Source organism: Protomyctophum parallelum (genome assembly GCF_964188405.1).
Source record: "Protomyctophum parallelum genome assembly, chromosome: 10".
Lineage (NCBI taxonomy): Eukaryota > Metazoa > Chordata > Actinopteri > Myctophiformes > Myctophidae > Protomyctophum > Protomyctophum parallelum.
The window spans coordinates 39,106,126-39,130,677 of NC_139704.1; the positions used below are offsets into that span (position 1 = coordinate 39,106,126).

The 24,552-nt window shown below is 42.6% G+C and overlaps 1 protein-coding gene across 1 annotated transcript; it reads right to left on the reverse strand.

Annotated features, from left to right (window-relative positions):
- pdxkb (pyridoxal (pyridoxine, vitamin B6) kinase b) lies at nucleotides 1–24,100 on the reverse strand. Its single transcript, XM_083775855.1, has 11 exons — nucleotides 23,523–24,100; nucleotides 14,359–14,413; nucleotides 9,311–9,415; nucleotides 8,782–8,865; nucleotides 6,506–6,540; nucleotides 6,117–6,202; nucleotides 5,223–5,268; nucleotides 4,965–5,076; nucleotides 3,084–3,220; nucleotides 1,698–1,764; nucleotides 1–1,042 (listed from the first exon to the last, which is right to left on the reverse strand). The coding sequence occupies exons 1-11, from the start codon at nucleotides 23,601–23,603 to the stop codon at nucleotides 927–929; spliced, it is 924 nt and encodes a 307-aa protein (XP_083631981.1). The 5' UTR covers nucleotides 23,604–24,100; the 3' UTR covers nucleotides 1–926.
- Between the last annotated feature and the right edge of the window lie 452 nt (nucleotides 24,101–24,552).

Genomic DNA, 24,552 nt, shown 5'->3' on the forward strand with positions numbered 1-24,552 from the left:
GGGGGGGGGGGGTTGGTGGTTGGTTGTATGTCTCCATATAATCATTGGTTTTCAAGAGGGGTAGGGGACATGGTGCGGGGCATCGGAACAGAGCCCCTAGATCAGTGGTTCTCAACCTTTTCAGGCCTTGACCCCCCAAAATAATAACATTTGTACTGGGGACCCCCACTCTGACAAGCACTTGGAATTGTAAGAGTTCTCTTTTCTTTTCAAAATCGTTTTATTCAGGTTTGAGGCATTACATTTAGTTTGACTCGGTTCCACAGATAAATATATTATTATATTATATTATCTGACAATTTGGCCAATGTTTGACCAGTTTTATTAGTATAGTTTGTTGTTTACTTTTGATACAGTAATGTTATTTTTTTCAATTAAAAAAAAAAAGTTTTAAAAGCTCTTAAAAGTCCATAAATTGTCACTTAACTGTCATCATGGGGACCCCTCACAAATCATGCGGGGTCCCCCCCTGGGGGTCTGGACCCACGGGTTGAGAACCACTGAGATACAGCAGACAAGAGATGGAGCATCATGTCTTCAGCAGCAGCTCTGTCAGCTCAAGCAGTGATTCTACGGCAGCTTGAAGAACCGACATCTCCAGAATGTTGACCATCTTTCTGCCCAGAACCTTCTATCTATGGCACTGGTTCAGAACAACTGGGAGAAGTACAGGGCAGGTTTGAGATGCAGGGGTCATGGGTTAAGGTTTGAGTGGTCAGGGATAATGAGGAATGAACGGAGGAGAGGGGGATACGGGATACGGATCCCAAAGGATATTTGGGATTTAGGATATGAAGACATCTAAGCCTAAGAAATGTCACCGTTGATGAGGCAATGATGAGGTTTCAGGGACTTATAGGGACACAGGTTTGTTGTAGGTTTGATGTAGGTATTTAAGGGATTCAGTGTGTAGAATGTTGTTAATGTTAGGATATGACTGTGGCCTCCATAACTATAGCAGGGTCTTCTATGTCAGCTTTACTTTGAACCATTCTTAGCTCCAACTGGGGTGGACTAGGCCTTCTACCAGGACCTGCTAACTCTGACAGGAACAAGAGAGGGGGGGGGGGGGGGGAATAGATAGATACAGGAGGGGACAGATCGGGAGAAAAGAGGCAGAGAAATATTAAGAACTTTAAAACACTTTCAGTTTTTATGCACATACAAATATTAGAAAAGATGCACGTTGCTGTGTGGGGACGGTTTTACTCCCAAACTTGGGAAACACAATGGGTCTGGTTCAGTAAGCTGGCCATAAATAACATGTAAATAAAGTGACTAAAAGGAGGAGAGTATGTTCTCTAATCACGTAATCATGTCATGATGAATCTGGACGGCTGCCACGTGATCGTAAAATCACAAGCGCGTTCCCGAGAAGTGCGTTTGCGTTGTTCCACATCCCATTTCACACCATGAAAGGCAACAGGAAATAGACCTCCCGCAAAATTTACTGACTGTTCAAAATATGGGCGTAAACAGCTTAGTGAATCAGGCCCAATGTTGCCAAACAGTGTTAATTTTGACAGAGAATTCCGATTTAGTCCGTTTGTCAAAGTGGCAATACTGTGGTGACAAATATGCCTAAAGCATTTGACATTGACACACTCGTGCATATAACCGATGGGAAGAAATAATAGCCCAAATCTTAAACCTAGTGATTTCAACATTTACAACATGGCTACATTTTTCGTTCTTACCATGAGCATACGATATGGTCCTTTGAATAACATGGTGCATCACTGAAAATGTCTTCTCACAGGCCATCTGAAAGAGAGACACGAACAAACTGGAGTCAAGTCGCGTTATCTGCATTAATCCTTCTCAAAGCAGTCCTACTCACATGTTTTACTTGAGTAAAAGTATCAATACCACAGTCTGGTATTCAGAATAAATTTTAGTAAAAGCGAGTTGGGCTTATCAAGCTTGTTATCAAGAAATAGCGGCCCAAAGTTTGAATTGAGAGGGAGTGAAGATAGATTTTACCAGACATGGCAACCCTTCATTGACCATTTCAATAGGTTCACGCTAACCCCTCCTACACAATAGATAACATATTAGAAAATTGGAAAGAAAAGAAAAAAAAGGAACTGAGTATTTCTTCTTTATTTTATTTCTTCTCATTTAAAAAGAAATGTCTGTAATTCAGTTAATTTACAACAACGTGTTGGGAAAGTTTGAGAGCAAGAGTGTCTGTCCTGTTGTCTTTGTTTTGTTTGTCTGTTCACATTTGTCATTGTTTAACTGTTTTTTGTTTTTTATTATGTATTGTATGTGGAATTTACATTACCTGTCATTATCTTGCATTTTATATAACTGAATAACTCATTATCATTGTCAAGGATATTCTGAAGTTGTCATATACAAAAAATGCCTAATAAAAACAGTATTAAAAAAAAAGAAATAGCGGCCCATGACATCATCTTTAAACAATTAAAAATTAATAAAAAAAAGGTCAATTGCCTTCTGTCTGTTAGAAAAGTACTGTATTTGAAGGCCCTAGTAAAAGATGCTGGTTCTGTTCAGAATTTATTGTCGTCTCTCGTCTTTCCACAAAATAATAGAAAATGCTCAATAGTGGGCTCGATAAGAACCTGGTTCAATAAGCCTGATCGATAAGGTGCTCATCATCAATAAAAAATTAACGAGCTCCATCCGTAGCGCTGATCGGTCCAGTGATCAACAAACTATACTATTAAAACTGGTAAAGAAATGGTGAAAATAGCAGATCTACAAGCTCACAACGCCTCGCAACATTTATCTGTGAACCGATTCAAACTAAATGTAATGCCACAACTCCTCAAGTGCTTTTCGGGGGTGGTTGGTACCCAGTTCAAATATTATTTTAGAAGGTCTCCAGTTCAATTATGATTACTTTGGGGTGAAAAGGTTGATCATCACTAGATGGCTTGCCCCCTAGGAGCCACACCATAAAAAAAACAAAAAAGAAAGAAAGAGCTGACCACCTTCTAGGACGGACATGTGTGTGTGTGTGTGTGTGTGTGTGTGTGTGTGTGTGTGTGTGTGTGTGTGTGTGTGTGTGTGTGTGTGTGCGTGCGCGCGTGCGTGTGTGTGTGTGTGTGTACCTTTAGGTCATTGGGATAGTGGTGTGTCCATGCTAACAGCATAGCAGCAAACAAATCCCCGGTTCCTACAAACACAGCATCTACTTTGGGAACCTCCATGCGAACTCTCTGCGTTGTCCGGCTGCCATCTGGAAGAACTGAACAGTAACAGGCTGTCAGGTAGAAACCTTGTTATGTTCCAATAGCCTGGGATCAATACAATTTTTGGGGTTTCTGATCCGGTTGGAGCGGAAAGAACTTTACGTCATTGGGATCGGGATCGAGATTTTCAACGCCTAATACTAGACTACTTTCAGGTCCGGTAAAGACCCGCCCCCCGCCTACCTCTGATTGGCAGTAGGGAGAGGCTTTGCCCCTCCCTACTACTAGAGTAAGAAGTATTAGGCGCCCACAGAGCGGAGCATTTTCGCCTTCTAATACAGCCTCCAACTCAGCCAGCCAACTCACTAGCATAATGGTCTAATCACTAGACTATGTTCCAACAACCGCAGACTAGTTTTCTTTGGCTTATTACATAGTTTTAGACGGAGAGGGAGGGGCGCCGTCTCTAGCAAAAGTGAGCCACGGGAGACACGCGCGAGTTGCCGTGCCGAGCGTTGCAAAGTTCGCTAGAGCCGACTCTAGCCCTGTTCGAGTTGCAACTTCCCCCAAGGCAATGCCAACAACAAGCAATATTTATTTCCCACCACGGAGTGACCTCGTGTCAGTGTCACCAGACTATCCACCTCGGTGGAGAGTCTGGTAACGACGGGGCAGACTGGCAGTGTCGGAAGGCGGGGTCTTTACCGGACCGGAAGTAGTATTGAATCACGCATTTTCAACTGGTGGTCTGTGGTGGACCACTGGTGGTCCGTGAAGGTATTGCATCATGTGGTCCCTGGCCATACATTTAGTAATGTAGGAAATTGAAGATTTGTTTTCATCGACCACTAGTGGGGAAACTGCACTAAATGACCTGGTGATGTATGATGTCGTGACACGTCAATGTTGTCATTTACTGGGAAGTCGGAGTCTCCACAGAGAAGAGTTACTGTACTGGATTGACTGGTTGAGTCATCACCATTATTAGGAAATGTGCCCTCGCATGCAATCGCATGTGTCTGCTTGCTCAAGAAATGTGTTGCAATGAATCAAACATGAGTTTAATATGGAAGGTTAAGAGAACAGAATAAGGGCAACTATGGGAAAGGAATAGATCAGTGCTTCTCAATCTATTTTTGAGCTCTGGACCACTAGCATATCTCAGTTAAATAATGACTGTTAAAGGTATTGTGACATTTAAAGAAAAGTTTTGTAATTTTTCAGTTACAGTAGCAGAGAATCAGTAGATTTTGTGGTCTGGGGTTTTATTTATTTTTGTAGCTTTTGCATTTATTTTATATGACAGGAAATGGGGAGAGAGATGGGGGGGGATGACATGCAGTAAAGGCGTCGGGATCGGGAGTCGAACCCGCGACACACTGCCAGACTGGATTACCAGCCAACTGAGCCAAGGTGCCTGGACCACTGAGCCACGGCCCAGACCGGGATTTCTGGCTCAAACAAGTGCTCTGATTTGCCTGTGGATTGTGAGGTAGAGTCCACAAATCCCATATATGACATTGGAATGTGTCAGCAGATGTGGGGGGGGGGGCACCCACCGCCGTTATAGGAACATGACGCGGCTGGTATGATCCATCTTTAATTCTAATCACACAGGCCAGTTTAGAACGAATACCAGGCTTTTCTCTGTGGTGGAAAGTCTGGTGACGTGAGGTTAATGTTCCAATGGATCAAATGTATTCATTATTCAGTCACTTATTCAGTTAAAACGTTTCATTGGTTATACCATTTATAAAACCCACACAAAGACTTAGCCACTTTCAACAATGACAGACATACCCATGCGTTGGCTTCCCAGTGAGACCAGGAAACGATCTCCCAGTCTGGAGGGGAGGTCAGAGGAGGTGATGACCACCGTGTCTGGACCCATAGCATGAAGCAGGTCCATCACCTTGGACACACACACACACACACACACACACACACACACACACACACACACACACACACACACACACACACAGTCAGTTAGTCTGAAGATTAGTCAGCCTGTAAACAGTAAAACTCAGAAATAAAGTGGATAAGTGGATATTTTACCTCTACAGCATCTTTCTCCGTGCTAATGTTTTTTCCTGTCAATAACCTAACATTAATCAAAGAAACAAGCATCCTGTTAACAATACAATACACACAAAGCCAATAAAAGCAACAGACATTTATACAGGAAGAAATAGTTATGAACTAATGAATTCCTATTACAATTTACAATTTAGGCATTTAGCAGACGCTCTTAATCCAGAGCGACTTACATTTAAGCAAGAACAAAAGCATGGGAATACATCACATAAAAGCATTTATCAATATCATGAAACATGCGTAAGCTAAGAAAGTAACAGTGGAATATCTATATAATGAAACTATACATACACTATACATATAAACTATACATATTTACTACTATGCTATACATATGTACTATGGCGTGCTATGACTATATATCATGTGTCATGTAAGCTGTAAAATGTAAAACTAGCACTTGGTAGTTTTACTTGGATTGTTTTTTTCTTATGTGTAAAATGCTTTTATGACTATTTATTTAGCCATAAAACAAATTGCCAGTGTTAGCTCTCAACCAGTTCTAGAAGCAGACGCAGGGCTGGCCCTGAATAACCTTTTTAGCAATTTTCTGTAGTTTGCCTAAGCCACCACTAGGTGGAGCCAACTGACAGGGAAATCAACCTCAACTCACCCTACAGTAGTGATACTGTGCAAAGCCATATGGATGAGTATATACTGTATATTATTGCATCGTCTAAAACCGGGCTATAACTGGTCTAAAAATGATTAGCTGTTTTTTAAACGTCTATATATATATATATCTGTTGATACGACCCTTTAAAACTGGGAAAGCAGCCGTGTCATTATAGATGTTAGCGTTGGCTATTGAAAAACAGCAAATAGATTGTACACGCTCAACGTCAACAACTCAACTCAGCTTCAAACTGGTTAGGAGTGATGATGTCAGCAACTGGAACCACTTTGTTCTTGTAGACAGGATGGAGGTTCTGAGGAACATACTGGAGACAGAGAGAAGCATGGCTTAGACGCACGCACACACACACACACACACACACACACACACACACACACACACACACACGTGCACAGTCGCAGATACACAACTGCAGCTCCAGTGAGTCATACAGAATGAATGAATCTGTTGGATCATCATAACAAGCCATCTGTCACAGAGACAATAGCCTTGAGCACACACACACACACACACACACACACACACACACACACACACACACACACACACACACACACACACACACACACACACACACACACACACACACACACACACAGTAACTCACCATAGATCCATGATCTCCAAGGACTGGATCACACACTGAAACGACACAACAGTGAGTGTCACAGTGGTGGAAAAAGTACTCACAATTTTTTTTTACTTAAGTAAAAGTATCAATGCTGTAAAGTAAAAGGCCGCTATTCAAAAGTATCAAAGTACAGAAATATCAAAATGTGATGAGAGTACCAAAAGCAGAATGTCCCAGTTCAAATTTTCAAAAATCATTTGAATATAGCAGATCTACAAGCTTGTGAGCTGTAATAATAATCAAAATCTACAAAGTAACTAGAAACTAAAGTTTTCAAATAAATGTAGTTGAGTAAAAACAATATTTGCCTCTGAGATGTAGTGGAGTAGAAGTAAAAGTATTGGAAATTGGAAATATACAAGTACAGATACCTCCAAATTGTACTTAAGTACAGTACTTAAGTAAATGTACTTAGTTACTTTACATGTGTCAGCTACTGTATTGTACTGTATTGTACAGATAAGTACCACAGTGATTTTAATCTATGGTGAAATTGTCCTCCGTCATACATTAGGATGAATTAGCTTTTGTTGAGCTGCAAATTCAGCACTACTTAAACACTCTGTCTATACCCTATAAAATAGACCCTATAAAATAGACCTGTAAAGAGCACAATTTGGTACGCTCTTATGGAATAACGTGTTCCTTTCACGCGTTACGTCCTACCGGGGAAACTCCCCCCCTGATAGGTGATGAGAAGCAGCCTGCACACTCCTCATGCATTGAAGGAAGCATGAGCTCAGTTCGAACCCAGGTGAAGGAGTTTAAGTATCTCGGGGTCTTGTTCACGAGTGAGGGGAGGACGGAGAAGGAGATCAGCTGGAGAATCGGAGCCGCAGGGGCAGTGTTGCAGTCACTCTACTGCACTGTGGTGACGAAAAGAGAGCTGAGCCAGAAGGCAAAGCTCTCCATCTACCGAGCAAGTGGCCGAAATTAGTTTTGTCCGACGGGTGGCTGGCATCTCCCTTAGAGATAGGTGAGAAGTTCAGTCACGAGAGAGATACTCAGAGTAGAGTCGCTGCTTCTTTGCCTGGAAAGGAGCCAGCTTAGGTGGTTCGGGCATCTGGTTAGGATACCTCTCGGGCGTTTCCCTAGGGAGGTCCTCGATGCACGTCCCACTGGGAGGAGAGACCCCCGGGCAGACCAAGGATGAGATGGAGGGATTACATCACTGGCCTTGGACCGCCTCAGGATCCCCCAGGAGGAAAATACTAATGTTGCTCTGGAGAGGGAAGTCTGGAGCTCTCTGGTGGAGCCGTTGCCCCCGCGACCCGACTACGGATAAGCGGTTGAAGATGGATGGATGTTCTAAAGGTGAAGATTAGGCACCGTTTTCTAGAGGTTAATTAGGCTACGGAGAAATATTTTGACTACACTACGGTTAGATTGCGTCAATAGTCTGCACAGTAACAGAAGTGACATTTACAGAAGTGCATTGTTTTGCTGAACTGAATTCAAAATTAGGCCTGTCATATACATACCGTAATCGCCTAATTGCAAGTATCTGAGATAATCGCAATACTTTTTTGGATAATCGTCATAATAGTCAATAATTTTGAAATTTTGAAAAATATATTATAAGTTTTATAACATATTTTCAAACATTGTCAATCGATTTTTTTGTTTTAAGTTATTGTCTTAAGTCAGCTTTCTTGATGAAGTAAATCAAAAGTCTCATATAGCCTGGGCCGGCCGAGCGGTCCAGGCACCTAGGCTGGTAATCCTAGCCTGGTTAATAAACCAGACTAATATCGCACGGACCGCGGGATATTAGTCTGGGGAGGCTCAGCTTGGATTTCATTTCCAGGGGGGCGGGTTGAAACATTTTCTCTTTGACGCAATTGGTCAGAGCTACTGTCAGTCAAAGGTCTCAAGCATTGAAAGTCACTGTACCAAAGCCCGCCCATATTGCATACCGTGTCCCGATTGGCCGCCCCATTTCTCTGGTGTAGGAAATGGGCGTACAATTGAGCCTCTCCAGACCGTAATCCGCCGGCAGGCAATTTTCTTTTTTGCCAACGGCTGATTCGGTCTGGTTTATTAACCAGGCTATGGTAATCCAGCATGACAGCGTGTTGCGGGTTCGAGTCCCGATCCTGGCGACCTTTGCTGCGTGTGTCCCCCCCCCCCCATCTCTCCCCCCTTTCCTTTCAAACTACTGTAATCAATAAAGGCAAAAAGCCCCCAGAAATATCTTTAAAAAAAAAGAAAATCTCATGTAGATGAAGACAGAAGAGTTAAATACTGCTCACCATAAACCAGGTTGGGGTTAGCTCTCTTCAACTCCTGAACAATGTCCACCACCATCTCCAGAAAGGACGTGTCTCTGGTGTACCCTGAATATAACACACCACATATAATCATTGTTTAACATTCATCAGAATCAGGATACTGTAATCTACTACTACTAGCTGTCATCCATTCAGAAGACTCTTTCAGGGCCCAGATGGTTAGCTCAAAGTGGTTAAGGTGCATAGGCTCTGATGTAGCCTGACAACAACAAAAAACATGAACATAATCGATCTACAAGCTCACAATGCGCCCCATCGCGATGCATTGTGTGCTTGTAGATAGCATCGATGCATATAGGGTTTGAAGGTAATGTATGTTTTGTAATAATAATAATAATAATAATAATAATCTACTAGTACAATGTAATACATGTAGTGGAGTAAAAGTACAATATTTGGAGTGGAAATAAAAGTATTGGAAACTCAAGTAAAATTAAAATTTGAATTTAAGTACTGCCTGTTATAGTGTTGTTTGCATGAACCATGTTACCTGTTAGAACGTAATCATAGTGGTGTACGTTGTTCAGTTTGATTCCCTCATAGAGAACATGGAGCTCGTCTGCCGTCAACACCTGCCCCTTCCAATGAGAGTAGCCTGGAGAGTAGAGGAGAGGATGGTGTGAGGAGGACTGATGCAAGCAGCCCCAATTGGTTTTCCTCCATCAGGAGGGTGGCTGGCATCTCCCTTAGGGATAAAGGTTTGGGGAGAAGCCCACTAGTCATCCGTTGAGGGACTCGAGTGTAGACTAGAGCCAGCTGCTCTTTTGCATAGAAAAGGAGTCAGCTGGTGGTTTCTGCCATCTATTAAGGATGAGGATTCCTCCTGGTCAGTTCCCCAGGGAGGTTTCCCAGTGATGTCCAGCTGGAAGAAGACCATAGGGCAGACAGAGGACCAGGTGGGGGGATTATACAGTACCACACTGGCCTGGGAATGCCTCAGGATCCCCCAGAGTCATTGATTGATTGAAATATTTATTAACAGTTTGTAGAATTACAGTACATTTCAAGCACAAACTCAATACAAAGACTGCTAACTGTGAGTGGACGACCCAATTAAGCATTACACTTGCTTACAAGAGGGTCCACCATGTTCAATTCATCAAAACATTTATTTTATTTTAACGTTAAAACTAGCATGGTGGTGTCCTTTCGCTCCAGGATGATTTATGACAACATCATTCACCTCCATAGAGTTGATTATCTATGGATAATAACATTGGGTCTCATAAGAATTGTGGTCCAAAAACGAACAAACTGTCTCTGTATAGTTTGCCACTCAGCGGTGGAAACCTTATCGGTTTCTTTCTCGCCTTATTTGATCATTCATATCCATACCAAACCGACGCGTCCATTTGTTTCTTTTTGGAACACAGTTGTCATGTGATATTTTAAGTCATGAAGCTTCTAATGCTAGCTAACATTATAGCCCAGCATCTGTTCCTGTGCCTTGCTGTACCAACAAACAGCCAAAGTGTCTGAAGTAGAAAAACATAGTGAGCTGCTGTCAAACACCACGTCAGGAGCTGCTTAATTGTGCTGTCTTACAACGGTGTTGCTCATCAAAGGCAGAACGTCTACAAGCTCACAATGTGCCGTGGCGGGTGACCCGTCGTGAGCTTGTAGATCTGTTATGTTCAGCGAACGACATGGTCGTACAACAAAATCTAAACCAGGCCTAATGTACAGCCGAGAGGGTTGAGGTGACAGATACATGCTGAAACAACAAACACTCAGCAGCGACCACAAAGGCATTGGTTTAATCACAGACACTGTCAGGATGATAAAATTCAAGCGGAGCACTGCGAAGTGGCTGTCATTACCTAATGTACACTGCCACGGTGGCCTTTAACCAGGCACTTATCGCCCAGTTGATCGAGGTGATCCGCTGTGATCTATGTTGAAGTTAATTGTATTACTCCAATCTGATGGTTTTCTTCCTCTGTTCAAATAATGCACTTGTCTGTGGCCCACCAGACACACAGGTTTTCAGCCATGCCGTTTGCCACGTCTGTCTATGCAAATGTTTGTTTGTCTGTTTTTTTTCCAGAGCTTTCCCATCAAAATCGTGACATGCCCGGTCTTCGCTTTCGCACTAAAGCACTAGGTTGTGGCTGGAGTCAGCAAAATGACACATTTACATTCCTGACTGGATGTTAGCAGAGAGCCTCACTGACAGTTTAATAAGCTGCTGGCTCTGAACTAATGCACATAAATCAAATGGAAGACATAACATGAGTACATACGTACATACATAAGACATACTGTATGTATACGCACACCTGAACTATACATGCAGATCACCCAGCATGGGTGTGTTGAGTTGGAGAGGTTTATGTGGCTTGTCATTCTACAACTATGCTTTATTATGTCTGTCACACATGTGCTGCTCACATGTTGTTGTGAGGTTGTTGTTGTTGTGAGAACTGAGCAGGTATGTGTTTTTGCACACTTTTGCATGCGTGTTATATCAAACGTATGTGTGTGTGTGTGTGTGTGTGTGTGTGTGTGTGTGTGTGTGTGTGTGTGTTTTGATATGTGACATGGTTGCTGCAGGCTGACGATATCGCAGCTCCAGGTGAGTCACAGGCAGGTCACATGGTGTGGTGCTGGTTGCTAAGCAACAAGCCAGCAAAAAGCCAGAGGGCCCAAAAAAAGAGAGCAGTTGTGTGTGTTCACGTGTGTGTGTGTGTGGTCTGTCGTCATCATTTGCTGCTGTCGCAATTCCCAGTCTGCTACATCTCACTGCTCTGACCTCCCTCTGTCTTGTACATTCTCTCAAAGATGATATATTATGCGTCAGTCAGACAAAGCGCAGTGTGCCATATGCATGTAGCTAGAGCTGCGTGTTGATACGTCATCATTTATTGTCCCTCTGTTAAGCCATTAACCCACAGTTTTCTGAAAAAGCTATGTTTCTATGTCAGTCGTTCTTCGATTTTTCAAAAATAGCAGACCTACAAGCTCGTAGTGCGCCACTCAGTGGCGCGCTATGAGCTTGTAGATCTGCTATTTTTCAATAGCTAAAGCATGACATGATGCGAACACCAAAAGGGGTTCCCGCCCAAAATGGGTTAAGACCTGAGGCCGATGCAACAAAATGTCAATTATTTTTCATGTCAAGGACAACTACAACTATGTGGAACCCCAGCTCAACTTTGGGGTTTTTAACTCAAAAGATTTGTTACAAATGTTCACTTTAAAAAAAACATCGTCATCATCATCAGTGTGGATTATCAAATTACACGCCACCTTCCATCGATGGGTGAACCAATAACGTTTGACATCGTCACTGGTGCATATACTGAACGTAGAATCAAAGCATGTGGCTTTCATGTTAGAGAGCATGTTATTGGATTTGTCAGTTCATCACCTCTCGTCACAGATATTTTGGAGAAATTAACAGAAACACTCTGTGGGGCTTAAAGATTTATTACAACGATCAAGAAATATTTTTATCCCACAATTTTGTAACACATTTTTCACCCGGTGTCAATTGCCTTTAAACTGTAATCCTGAGCACTACTCTCCCTCTGCCAACCTGGGGAGAGCCCCAAACTGAGCTCATGCTTCCTTTAATGCATGAGGAGTGAGCAGGCCGCTTATTATCAGCTGATAAGGGGGAGTTTCCCCGGTATTACATGGGGGTCCGTGGACAAATACATATTAATTTGGGGGTCCTCGACCCACTGCCCTACACTATAACTTGGCTCAGAAGTCAAAACATAATTTTCAAACCCAACATCACCAATGTCAACAGTAAACACTGCTGAGAAACAGACTGGGCAGTTAAGAAATTACATGATAACTATTGCGGTCTCTAATGGCATGATGGACACTGACAAAACAACCTGTTGAATAACAAGAAATGACTCAAGTCATTATACCGTATATCAGCTTGCATTCCATTCTCTTGCATATTGTACTTTAGTAATCTCCCATTGGCTTAGACTCAGGCCAGCCAATCATGTAAATCTCATCACTACATCGCTACTAGACCACGTGACTAGTCAGACTAGACTAGAAAGTCTGATTACTTTCTCAGCTCTGCAAGCTGATAGCAATCCTAGTCTAATGGTGTAGCTGAATTTACTAACCTGAAACCAGTTTAGAAACGGCTCTGTACAAACAACCGCACATTAAATATAGACCTTGACCCTGTCAGCATAAAAACAAGTTCAACAGATGTAAAGAACACTTTATTTTAGATTTGGGCAGGGTCTACAGAACATCCATTATTCTCTCTCACTCACACACACACACACACACACACACACACACACACACACACACACACACACACACACACACACACACACACACACAAATCAATGTCATTGATATAAGGTCAAGTAAAAGAGGAGCCAGCGGTAACAGGTCATCTCGCCCCTTTGCCAACTCGCCCCAGCTTTCTTCCGCCGACCTCACGCCAACAGCTTGGTGGGGCGGTTCTTGTATTCTTTATTTAGTTTTACTGAGAATAAGGTTAGAAATAAGTTTAGGGTTAGGCATAGTTTTACTGGGGTTAGGTTTAGGAATAGGGTTAGGTTTAGGCATCGTTTTACTGAGATTGAGGTTAGGAATAAGGTTAGGTTTAACCGTTTAAGCATAATTTACTTAGATTACTTTAGGAATACGGATTTACACACAGCGAAAGAAGGAATTTGTAAACGCCATATCTGCAGTTTGAACTGAGAACATTAGCTGTTTCAACATGGCCAGGGATTTATCCACATGCTGTCACATGCACGTGGAAATGAATTGGTATTAATACTTACATTTTGAGTGTGGAATAATATTGGAAAATAGTGGAAAAATATACGGTCTATTATGAAATGATACTAAGAGCATCACCTGCACCAACACATAGGTTTAACCGTTTAAGCATAATTTACTTAGATTACTTTAGGAATACCAGGCCGCGCTGTTCCGCCGGCTGTATGCCCGGGGCGAGTTGGTAAAGGGGCGAGCAGTCTCGTATTCGAGCCAGCTGACCAGCAGCTTGGTGGGAATCAATTGAGCATTATCTGAGGAGGCAGGCAAGGAGAGGATGACTATTGACTGCCATCATGACCTGAACTGATGCTGGCTGTGCTATCAAATCTAGACTGTGTAGCATGTGTCGCTCCTCAGAGATTCAAAGGTGGATTGGATTGAAGTCATATTATACTTATGTTATCTCCTTTACGGCAAACAAATCTTAAGTCAGTAATCTTAAAGTAGGTCGGGAGTGGCTTATTGTCTGTATTAGCCGGTAACACGCGGTCTGTCCCCGTTCCCACCTCCCACACACACACACAGTCACACACAATCAAAAACCTTTACCGAGAGACATACATTAAAATAGCTCCTACAAATGTATAAGATGCACCAAAACATGACTGACAATCAGACTACGGTACATCAACTCATTCAATCTCATCATAACTTTGACAAGATACTCTATGAGAGAAATGATTCCGACATCGCACGCACGCACGCACGCACACACGTCTTCAGTTTGAAGTGCACATTCGCTTAGTTTCACACTGTAGGTCTCACCTGTATGGTTGGAGAACTGGACAGAGTTGATGGAGTCCACCTCAAACCCCAACACCTGGAGACATAGTCATGAGTTTTAGTTACAGTATTATACAGTACATGTACACAACGCATTCAGGGGCGGCCTTAGGAATCTGGAGGTCCGTTTCAAGACCAAATATGAGGCCCCCATATACCTATGACATCATTATTTTGTTGATACAGCCGTATATTGAGACGAATAGTTTGACTGTTCAATATCACACACAGCCATTACTCTCGACAATTAGCAACAACACCTTTCCTCATCCTGTCGTCCCTTCACAATTAAAGTGTCTCCCCTTTACCTCCCAATGCTGCACATTTTACCATGTTATTTACATAAAATAGGTGTAACTTTACTAACATTAACATTGTGGGAGAGCAAGGCAGTGAGTGAGCGAGAGAGGGCCAAGAGTGGCGGGGGTTGACTGAGGGGACTTCAGTGCACTGTACACTCTTGCTTCGTGTCCCAGGTTAGCTTGGTGTGGAATGTGCTAATTTGTCCCCTATATTCAAAGTCTGATTTCCATTGATTGTTGGCTGTGTTTAGCATGTATATATATGGCTGTGGAGTTTTGGTACAAAATCAAAACAACTTGTCTAATATTTTGGCATGTTTAAACCTCCAGGAAAATCCGTGTTGAGGTTCTTGATCCACCGTTTCATTAAAACGTCTTTGTCCTACTGTCCAGTTGGGATTGTGTTGAAGTCCAGGTATACTTTTAGAGCTTCAATGCCATGTGCCATGTAATGTTGAACAATCCTTTTAGTTGTCTTTTTTGCATTGTTAATATTGTATTTGTGTTGTCTCAGCCTTGCAGCTATTGTTTTACTCGTTTCTCTGACATATTGTAAGCCACATTTTTCACATGTGATTAAATAAACAGTTGCTGGTGCTGGCTGTTATCTGTTGTTTAATCTCCAACGTGCGTTTTGTAGTTCTATTTTTAACTATTTGTTTGGGTTTGAAGTATTCTGGTCTCTGGCGTGCTGGTGTGTTGATTCCTTTTAGCTTGCTGTGTACCAGATTAAATGGTAAATGGTGCATTTATATAGCGCCTTTATCCAAAGCGCTTTACATAGATTGTGCATTACATTCACCCATTCACACACACATTCATACACTGATTGCGGCGGAAGCCATGCAAGGTACCAACCAGCACATCGGGAGCAATTTGGGGTTCAGTGTCTTTGCCCAAGGACACTTCGACATGTAGACAGGAGGAGCCGGGATTCGAACCGCCGACCCATGGATCATTGGACGACCTGCTCTACCTCTTGAGCCACAGTCGCCCTTAAGAGTTTTGTTTTTTCTGTAGGCCGAGTTTCGCGATTATTATTTTTTTGGCAGAAGGAGAAGTCCTTTCAGGACTCCTTGGTCCTTTAAATAAAAAAAGACCATAGAAATAAATATACAATAAAGAGAGTTCTACCGTGTTCAGTTTGGAACATACAGACACAGGTTTGTGTTTCCACCGCATTGTGTTGGACGGAACAATTGTCATTGTTTGATGCCTAGCTGAATGGTTGGAGAGCTTGTCTGGAGAGAAGGAGTCTCCTGAGGTTTGAATCTCAGTAAGTGATGCTGAGAGGTGGCTCACCATCAGGTGGGATGAGATGTTGATCCATCATTTCTTGATCTTTCTGCTGTTCCTTCGTCTGGAATGTGGTCTCGGTTGTTATTGTTGTCGTCGTCTGTTGTCGTTGGTTGCCATGGCTGCCAGTTCCCACCTGATGTTGTGTGGGAGTTCTGATATGTCCAGAGCGTACTGAATAACTTCTAGCTTGCATAACGTCTTAAGAGAAGGACTCAAGTCTAAGATGAACAGCTCATCAGAGATAGTGTGATGTCCTTTGTTACCTCCAAAGAGGATGATACGATCTCCCACAATGCAACAGCACATACCACGCATTGGACATGGTCCTTTCCCCTTGGGCTCAACCTTCTTCCAGGAGAAGGTCTCTGGACTGAATTTCCACACATCATTGAAACTCTGGTTACCGTTCCAGCCACCAAATATGTACAGCTCTCCATTGTAGGTAAATGCTGAATGACAACAGCGTCCTTCTGGTAGAAGTTGTGCAGAAGGTGTGTCCAGCCAGGCGTTTGTCTCTGTGTCAAACACTCTGATGCTGCTGTTGCAGTAGACCCCCTGGTACACCCTCATGCCCCCGAATACAAACATCTTGGTACCAATGATGGTGGCAGAGTGAAGTGATGAATCAGGAGGTGGTGTTCCTCTGGTGTTAATTAAAGTCCAGACCATTGTGCTGGTGTCCAACTTGTACATGTCATTAGTCAATCTAGCCAGCTTGTTGCGTCCTCCATGGATAAATATGACCTTCTCCAACACACAGGCTGAGTACACCCACCTCCCCTCTGGAACAGTCCCAGAAACCCTGGGTTGGAACCATCTGTGGGAGTCAACATCAAATGCATAAAGCACATTGTAGCAAGGCCCCCTTCCCCAGATGTAGACTGTATCTTCAACCAACACAGCTGTGTGGCCCAAGCGCATGGATGGAACCTCAAGGTGACCGTCCCCTCTTCCAGGTTCCACTGGAGGTAACTTCTTCCAGCATAAAGACACTGTGTTGAAGACATGGACATCCATCTGTTCCATGTTGTCGAAGGGCCCTGCAAAGTAATACAGTTTGTTCCTCACTGCTACAGCATCATGAGCGGATCGCTTTGGTCCTCCTTCTTTGAACACGGTCCAAGACAACATCACTCTGTCTGTCTGTCTGTCTCTCTCTCGACGTCTACAGTCATTTTCAACACGGTGCATCATCTTATATGTTCTGGTGTGAAATCACACGAGACACAAACTGTTGCCATGCACGCCTTAACGACGCCAATTAGTGCAGCTGTTCTTCATCTGCACCCTTTGAACTCTATTGCTATATTTATTACTTCATTGCGGCTACCTTGGGGACTATGGATCTATGGGTCTTCCACACGTATAGCATAGTATAGTATATATGTATAGTTTATAATATAGTTTATATATATAGATATTCCACTGTTATGTTCTTAGCTTATGCATGTTTCATGATAAATGCTATTTATGTGATGCATTCCCATGCTTTTTTGTTCTTGCTTAATGTAAGTCACTCTGGATTAAGAGCGTCTGCTAAATGCCTAAATTGTAAATTTCTACAGCGTTCCCTAACACTGAGCTGTGTTGCATTTTGAGGCTGTGTGTGTGTGTGTGTGTGTGTGTGTGTGCGTGCGCACATGCGCGGAATGTGCTCAAGCTGACTGGCTGAGCACGGAATGTGATGTATGGTGATAACAGTGCCGCTCACGTCACGTGGGTGTGATATTTTTCTCCATATCACTGTGTGAGAGACAGTCCACTGAGCAACTCAAAGTGAGGCTGAATGACAAGCATTTTGCATTCTGGCTCTTTGAGGGGAGCTAGCGCCCCCTATGGCCAGCTTGGTGTGTTTGTGTGTTCTCAGGGGTGGCCTTAGGAATCTGGAGGCCTGTTTCAAGACCAAATATGAGGCCCCCATATACCTATGACATCATTATTTTGTTGAGGCCCCCCTGAGGGTGGAGGCCCGTTTCAATTGAAACTGGTGAAACATACTTAAGGCCTCCTATGAACGCATTACAATTGTGCCATTAGCAACATAACATAACAATTCTAGAGCATTACACTGCTCTCTAGAATTGATTCATTGTTTGTTGTCATTTTTATGTGCGAGTCAGAGCCATAACTGAGAATAAGATTCACCTTCAATTTATTTTAAAGCAAGATAATTTTATTGATTTATAATGATTGATATTTTATTCATCTTTTCCTAGTTTTCTTAACTTGTATAGTTAATGTCAAGTTAGCACAGTCTGCAGGGCATGGCACACCAACATTTCACTACTTTTATGAGAGAGAGACATATACAACGTATGTGAATATGTCTTTATGACCCTCTCAAACATAAACTAGAAAAAGTGCCCTTCTGGGCACAGGTCTCCACCAGGTTATCCACAGATCCGTGCAGTTAGAGGTAAAAACACTTTTCGGCCAGTTATAGCGCCACCTTGAGGCTGAGTTGAAATTGTTCATGTGGCATTTCGTCCTCGGCCTAGTGGAAATGTGCGTGCACAATTTCACGGAAATCACGCGATGTGTTCATGATTTGCAGCATTTTGTTTGAAACTGAGCACTCCTGTGAACTTTGGAAGCCAATCTTAACCAATCAGGATGGAGTCTGAGAAATCTGAAAGACCCGTTTCGTTGAATGGCTCTAGAGAGACTGTGTACCAATTTGCGTGATGTTTGGACAAAATCTGTAGGTGTACTGTGAAAAAACTTGTTTTGCACAAAGCGGCCTCCTGGTGGCGCTATAACAGGCCGTTCTGGAAAGTTTGGGGCAGAGGTTCATGGTTGGCATCCAGGGAGTGTGTGTGCAAAATTTGGCGTCGACCGGGTTAACGGTGGCTGAGATTAGCTGGTCACGGACGGACGGACACACGGACACACGGACGGACGGAGTGCAAAACATACTCTCCCCATGCCTTCGGCTGGTGGAGACAATTACTTGACAATATGTCTGGAACAGGGGGGCAGTCAGACAGATATTTTGTGAAGCTACTAAGGAAATGAAAGTTCATATAATGGCCTGTTGTGGCGCTGTCATTGGACCCAGAAAAACCCATAGCCCCATAGAAGTCCATGTATTTGGGCCCAACTTCACCTAGACTGTATTACCTTAATAAACATGGTCATGAATACTTTCTGCTTCCAGTCACTAGTTTAAAGTCTCATTTCTAATGTCATAATATTCTTTTTGGAAAGTTATGGTCCCATTTATTTAAAAAATGACCATAAAGTCGCGTATGTTCTGAGGGGCGTGGCTACCGTTACAGTCTATGATCGGGATTCCCCTCCCACTCGAGTCAAAATAAAAACCAACGGAGAAGAAGGGGGGGAAGTCCCGCCTCGTTGTCTGGGCCAGCCAATGGCCAGCTGGGCCCAAACTGATCTAGAAAGATAGCGACTTACAGTGCAAGGAATTACTGGCTTCATTTTACGTCCATGTTAGACCCGGGGAACGCTTTGTCCATATTTTTTACAGTCTATGGTCTGGAAGCATGAAGTGTTGGATTTCATTACATTTAGTACCACACGCTGAGATAAAGACTCAATTACCCCGGCCTGTAACATATTCAGGGGGGAAAAAGAATCTGCTGATGCTCTTATATAATGTTTCCTACGGGGACGTTTATACAATATCTAATTATTATCCATAATTAACCACATAACTATCATAACCCAGCTGACAGTGTTGCTGTACAATGGAGCGGCAATTGTTCCTTTTAACTTTTTTCATGCTTGTCCAAGCTTACCCCGGCAAAACATTGCGATGCATGCAGCCGTTACCGTTATTGTGTGTGTCGTGTCAATGCTTTGGAACTGAAGTGTAGTGCACATCAAAACTTTGTGCAGGTTTTTAAGCAAAATGCTGCCTAAGCCCTTGTCAACAAATATGAAAGGAACAAGTGACACACTACCTGTTGAAAGTATCTCATGAGATAGGCTTGTATACATTATTGTTGGCTAGCCTAAACATCCATGGTTTTAAAGTTATCAATTACCAGCGATGGCTCCAGGGAATTGTGACTGGGGGTGCTATTTAGAGGGGGGCTATTGAATCTTGGTTTACATAGAAGGGTAACAGGTACGCCCCTTTTCCATCTCGCCCCACTACTCTACTTCAAAATTCATGTTGGTGATTGATTATATAAAAGGTATTATCATATTAATTTATCATTGTTAAGTTCACTCTGTATATCCACGGGCATAATAGCATGATGATGCCATTACAAAACATGGGCTACATGGAAGAAATGTGTGCATAGAGATCGACTACTATAAAATCAAATAAATCTGTATACAAGATAATTTCAGATTTCAGAGTGGGAGGAAAATACAAAATGAACTGTTAACTACATTAAAACATTTCGTCCTGATTTGACGACAAAGCTCAAATAAATCAATTGCTTTCTGTTGCATTTAGTATAGAATGTAGCCTATAGAATGAATCATAGATTGACATTCTGAATTAAGTTAGTTAACTTTTACAGCATCTTACACAGTAATCTAACCGGTCTACTGCACTGAAAGCCTACAACTTGACCACTTCCCAAGACTTATGACCATAATGTACAAGGTCATATTGTAAATGTAGGAGGATTATGTTACAATAATGTATATTATTGATTTTGGGGACATATTTTATTTTATACATTTACTTGGCAGTGTTTTGATTTAAGAACAGCAAATTCTTTGTTTACCTGTGATTAGAATCAGAGTAATAAATTAATTCAATGTATTATGTTTCCACAAGTACTACTAACAATTTAACAAACATTTCAATGACATGTTGATGGTGTTTGGAACATTTTAGACAAGCGTCTCTAAAATGTCTGACTGCATTCTACAGTGAAAACTGTAGTAGTCTATAAAAGTGTGAAGTGAGGGGCACTCTTATCATCATACATCCCATTCCATGCTCAGCCAATCAAATCATCACAAATGTCATTCACTTTTGGCATCTTCACTTTCCTTTTCTGCCCTCACTTTTATCTTCAATATGCACTTTACTCATCCAATAAAATCATCACTGTAGGGTGATCAGCCAAGATGTTTGTGTTCACACAAACACAAAGCTGGGCATAGGAGGGGCTAGCGCTCCTCAAAAATATATAATAGACAATAATCCCTATTACTTTCGTGAGTACCGTATTCGGCTGAGTATGTCGGTGACACCCTTGGCCAATCAGGGCGTTGCGTGCGTACGCTCGTGACTGGCTCGGGCCAATCAGAGATTGTGAATTGTCGCTGACACGCTCGGCCAATCGGGAATTTGCTGATTTGTCAGATGTTTCAATAACTTGATTGGGGTCTGCTTATAGCGCAGTAGTTGACGGTGGAGAGCCGGGGCACAAACAGAACGGTCAAGCACTGCGCATAAGTTGAGCGCTCTGCTCGCGCACAAGTAGGCCATTCATGGCCAACTTGTGTGCAAAGCGCAAGTTGGCAGCTCGACAGAGTGCATTTCTAGTTTAATTCTGTACTAGGCAAATCGACATTCCTATCCAGTGTCCACTCAGTTTCTATAGATCCTACTTCTATGGAAGCTGCTGTCTCCATATTCAGTGATGTCATTCAGAGGAATCCTGTGGCAGCCAATCAGAGCCCAGGCTCCTCACTCTTCCTCGTGCAGCAGTGTTGAGTGTACTGAATGCAGCAGGCTCCCCTACCCAACAGCGTATTCCTTCCCACAATTTCTGACAGAAAGCTCCTCGTCCCTCACAGCATGTGAGAGGAGTGCCACCCACCAGCCACACACTCACCAACACCACTATCGTCATCATCATCATTATCAGTACTAATCTAAATGACACAAACATCCCCAATAACTCTTGTGCACTCCTACGTATACTATAAGCCGAATAAAAGTGTTTGGTCTTCAGCCTATGTTGACTGGTAAATTGTAAAAGTCATCAGCCACTGTCACTAATTTACTGGCCAATTAATAGGTTATCCAAATGCTTGCTTGCCACCTGCCAAAGTAGACAAGCAGGCTGACCAGCAAAAGACAATGTACCTGCATTTGGTCAGTGGTTTATGTTCATTTTTTGAAGTTCGTGAATTGATGGTACTGTAAGCATAAATCTAGACACACACTTTCTACACAACTCAACAACAATTTGACCATAAGAGAAAGAGAGAGATGGGATATTAATTCTAGCAATGTACAGCCTAAATGTACAGCCTAAATATGAAAACGAGGGCATGTTCTTTAAGACTATCAGTGAGCCACCCCCAGTACACGACATCACTGACTGATAAGTGTCATTAAAGTTGTGCCAGTTAAGCTGTTGTTAACCTCAGCAAACTGCTGAGGTTAAGGTTAAGTTACTAGCCGAGAGAGTCTTAGAAAGGCCTTTTTCAGCTGTTGTGGATAATATTAGCCATACTATAAACACACTGTAGTAGAGTAACAATCTTGAGACTTACAGTCTAAAAAGACTTGAATAGCCCTTACGATTGACTGCCAATGGTGGGACAAATAAGGCTGTTAAACTGTCAGAAAATGTGAAGGAGGACATAGCAATCATAATCATAGGTCATCAATATTTTGGCACCTGACATGACACCTACATCAGTCATCAATCATCTTCACGATTATCTAATGACATTGTCAGACTTGTGGCAAACTATTGCCGTCGACTGTCAACTCCATGGTAAACATAATTGACATAGACAATTAGACATTAGACAACCACATTCATCACCATGCCAGCTCCAAGTCCATGTGTCCTTTAGAACCCTAGCTGCTTGTCACTGTCTGTCAGTAGTAACAACGTGTCCAATGCCATAGCAGAATGCTGAACACTGATATAGAGACCATGCAGTGGTTCTCAACCTGTGGGTCAGGACCTCCCGTGGGGGGGCTTTTTAAGTATTTTTAATACCTAAAATGTACTGCATCAAACAAACGATCTGTTCAACTTCTTACATTCCAAGTGCTTATCAGGGTTCAAGTTCAAATGTGATCATTTTGGGGGGGTCGCGGCCTGAAAAGGTTGAGAACCATTGATCTAAGTAATAAGACTATAGGGCTTGCACATGGGATAATTTTGCAACATGACCAGTACAGTAGTATTGTCATGTTTATGACAGGAAACAATATGGCCTAGTAGTATTCAACACAAACGATATGCATCATACCGTAGTGTAAATGACCCCTGCCTGGTCAATAATGAAATGAATCCGCCTCCGCATCTGGCATCAGGGCTACTCATGGCCACATTCATCACCGTTTGATTGGTGGCGACAGTGTGCAATGCAAGTCTGGGTTAAAATAATAAATACATAAATAAAAACACTTTTTGAGACTAGATAGAGCACCAATGGAGTACAGTATAAAACAGTGAGTCGTGTGTACAAATGGAACCAAACGGATCCGTAACATGTGTACACTGTACACTCTCAAGTCAAGAGTGTTATTATACCATTATATTAGCATGTGCCATGATGGCATGGAACATAATATAAAAGGCCTATATGGCTATAATATACACACTCTAATGCCATCCTGTGCCATGGGTGGCTATTACTTCTTACCTGTAAAGGGAACGAGGCGCTCTTGTTGCCCACATATCCTCTGACTACATGGCTCTGGATGGACAGAACACGACATTCCATGGCGACTCTCTCTCAGCCAGCCGAGGATGAGGAGCGACGCAGATGATGACGATCCGTTATTATTTCAATATGAAACCACCAAGCTAGGACAGCCACAGATCAACCATGAGATCACTAACAACAACAACGCTGATACTAGCTAGATGTGGCTAGCTGACCAGACCACCAGCTGTTGTGGCCCCGCTGCTGACTGTCACGATGGCTGTGTGTGATGTGTGTGTGTGTGTGTGTGTGTGTGTGTGTGTGTGTGTGTGTGTGTGCGTGCGTGCGTACGTGCGTGTATGTGTTGCACACACAGGCGATCAGAATCAGAACAATTAAGAGGATGATGTTATGGATGCAAAAAAAACAATGCTTCAAAAAGGTTATAAATAACCCGGAAAATTGTGTCACGGTTGAATATAGCCCCCCGTTTGAGGTCAGTTAGTTTAGGACCACCATTATTATAGGACTCAGTCCAAGGACAGATCAGAGAAACGCGCGCACACCCACACGCACTGACGACAGACGAGAGACAGCAGACGATACGAACACACATCGGCTATTCTACACAGGCACTCTGTTCGACCACCTAACAGTGTTGCCAGATTGTGTGAGAGAAATACGCAACCAGGTCTGTGAAAACCTCTAAGGTGAAAACAAGCTTAACAGATCTGCTATTTTCAAAAAATCTTTGGAAAAAGTGGAAAATATGAAATATTAACAACACAATGGGACGATACCCACTCATAATCAAAATAAAAAAGAGAGCACTTAAGTTCTACAACCACCTAAAAGAAAGTGACCTAGATGCACTCCATAACAAGGCACTCACACACAGTGAAACTCTAGAGAGATGCCCCCTCAGCCACCTGGCCCTGGAACTCCGGGCACAAACACAAACAGAGCCACGAGATAGAAAACCCATTGGACTAAACCAAATTATAAAACAGCAAAAGGAAAACTATCT

What these genes read in the sequence shown, in the direction of transcription:
- pdxkb (XM_083775855.1), bottom strand. Translation starts at nt 23,603, where the DNA reads ATGGAATGTCGTGTTCTGTCCATCCAGAGCCATGTAGTCAGAGGATAT. An exon ending in TAACCCCAACCTGGTTTATG is followed by an intron (nt 6,541 to 8,781) that starts GTGAGCAGTATT and finishes GTGTCGTTTCAG; the next exon opens with TGTGTGATCCAGTCCTTGGA. An exon ending in CGGAGAAAGATGCTGTAGAG is followed by an intron (nt 5,077 to 5,222) that starts GTAAAATATCCA and finishes TGTGTGTCCAAG; the next exon opens with GTGATGGACCTGCTTCATGC.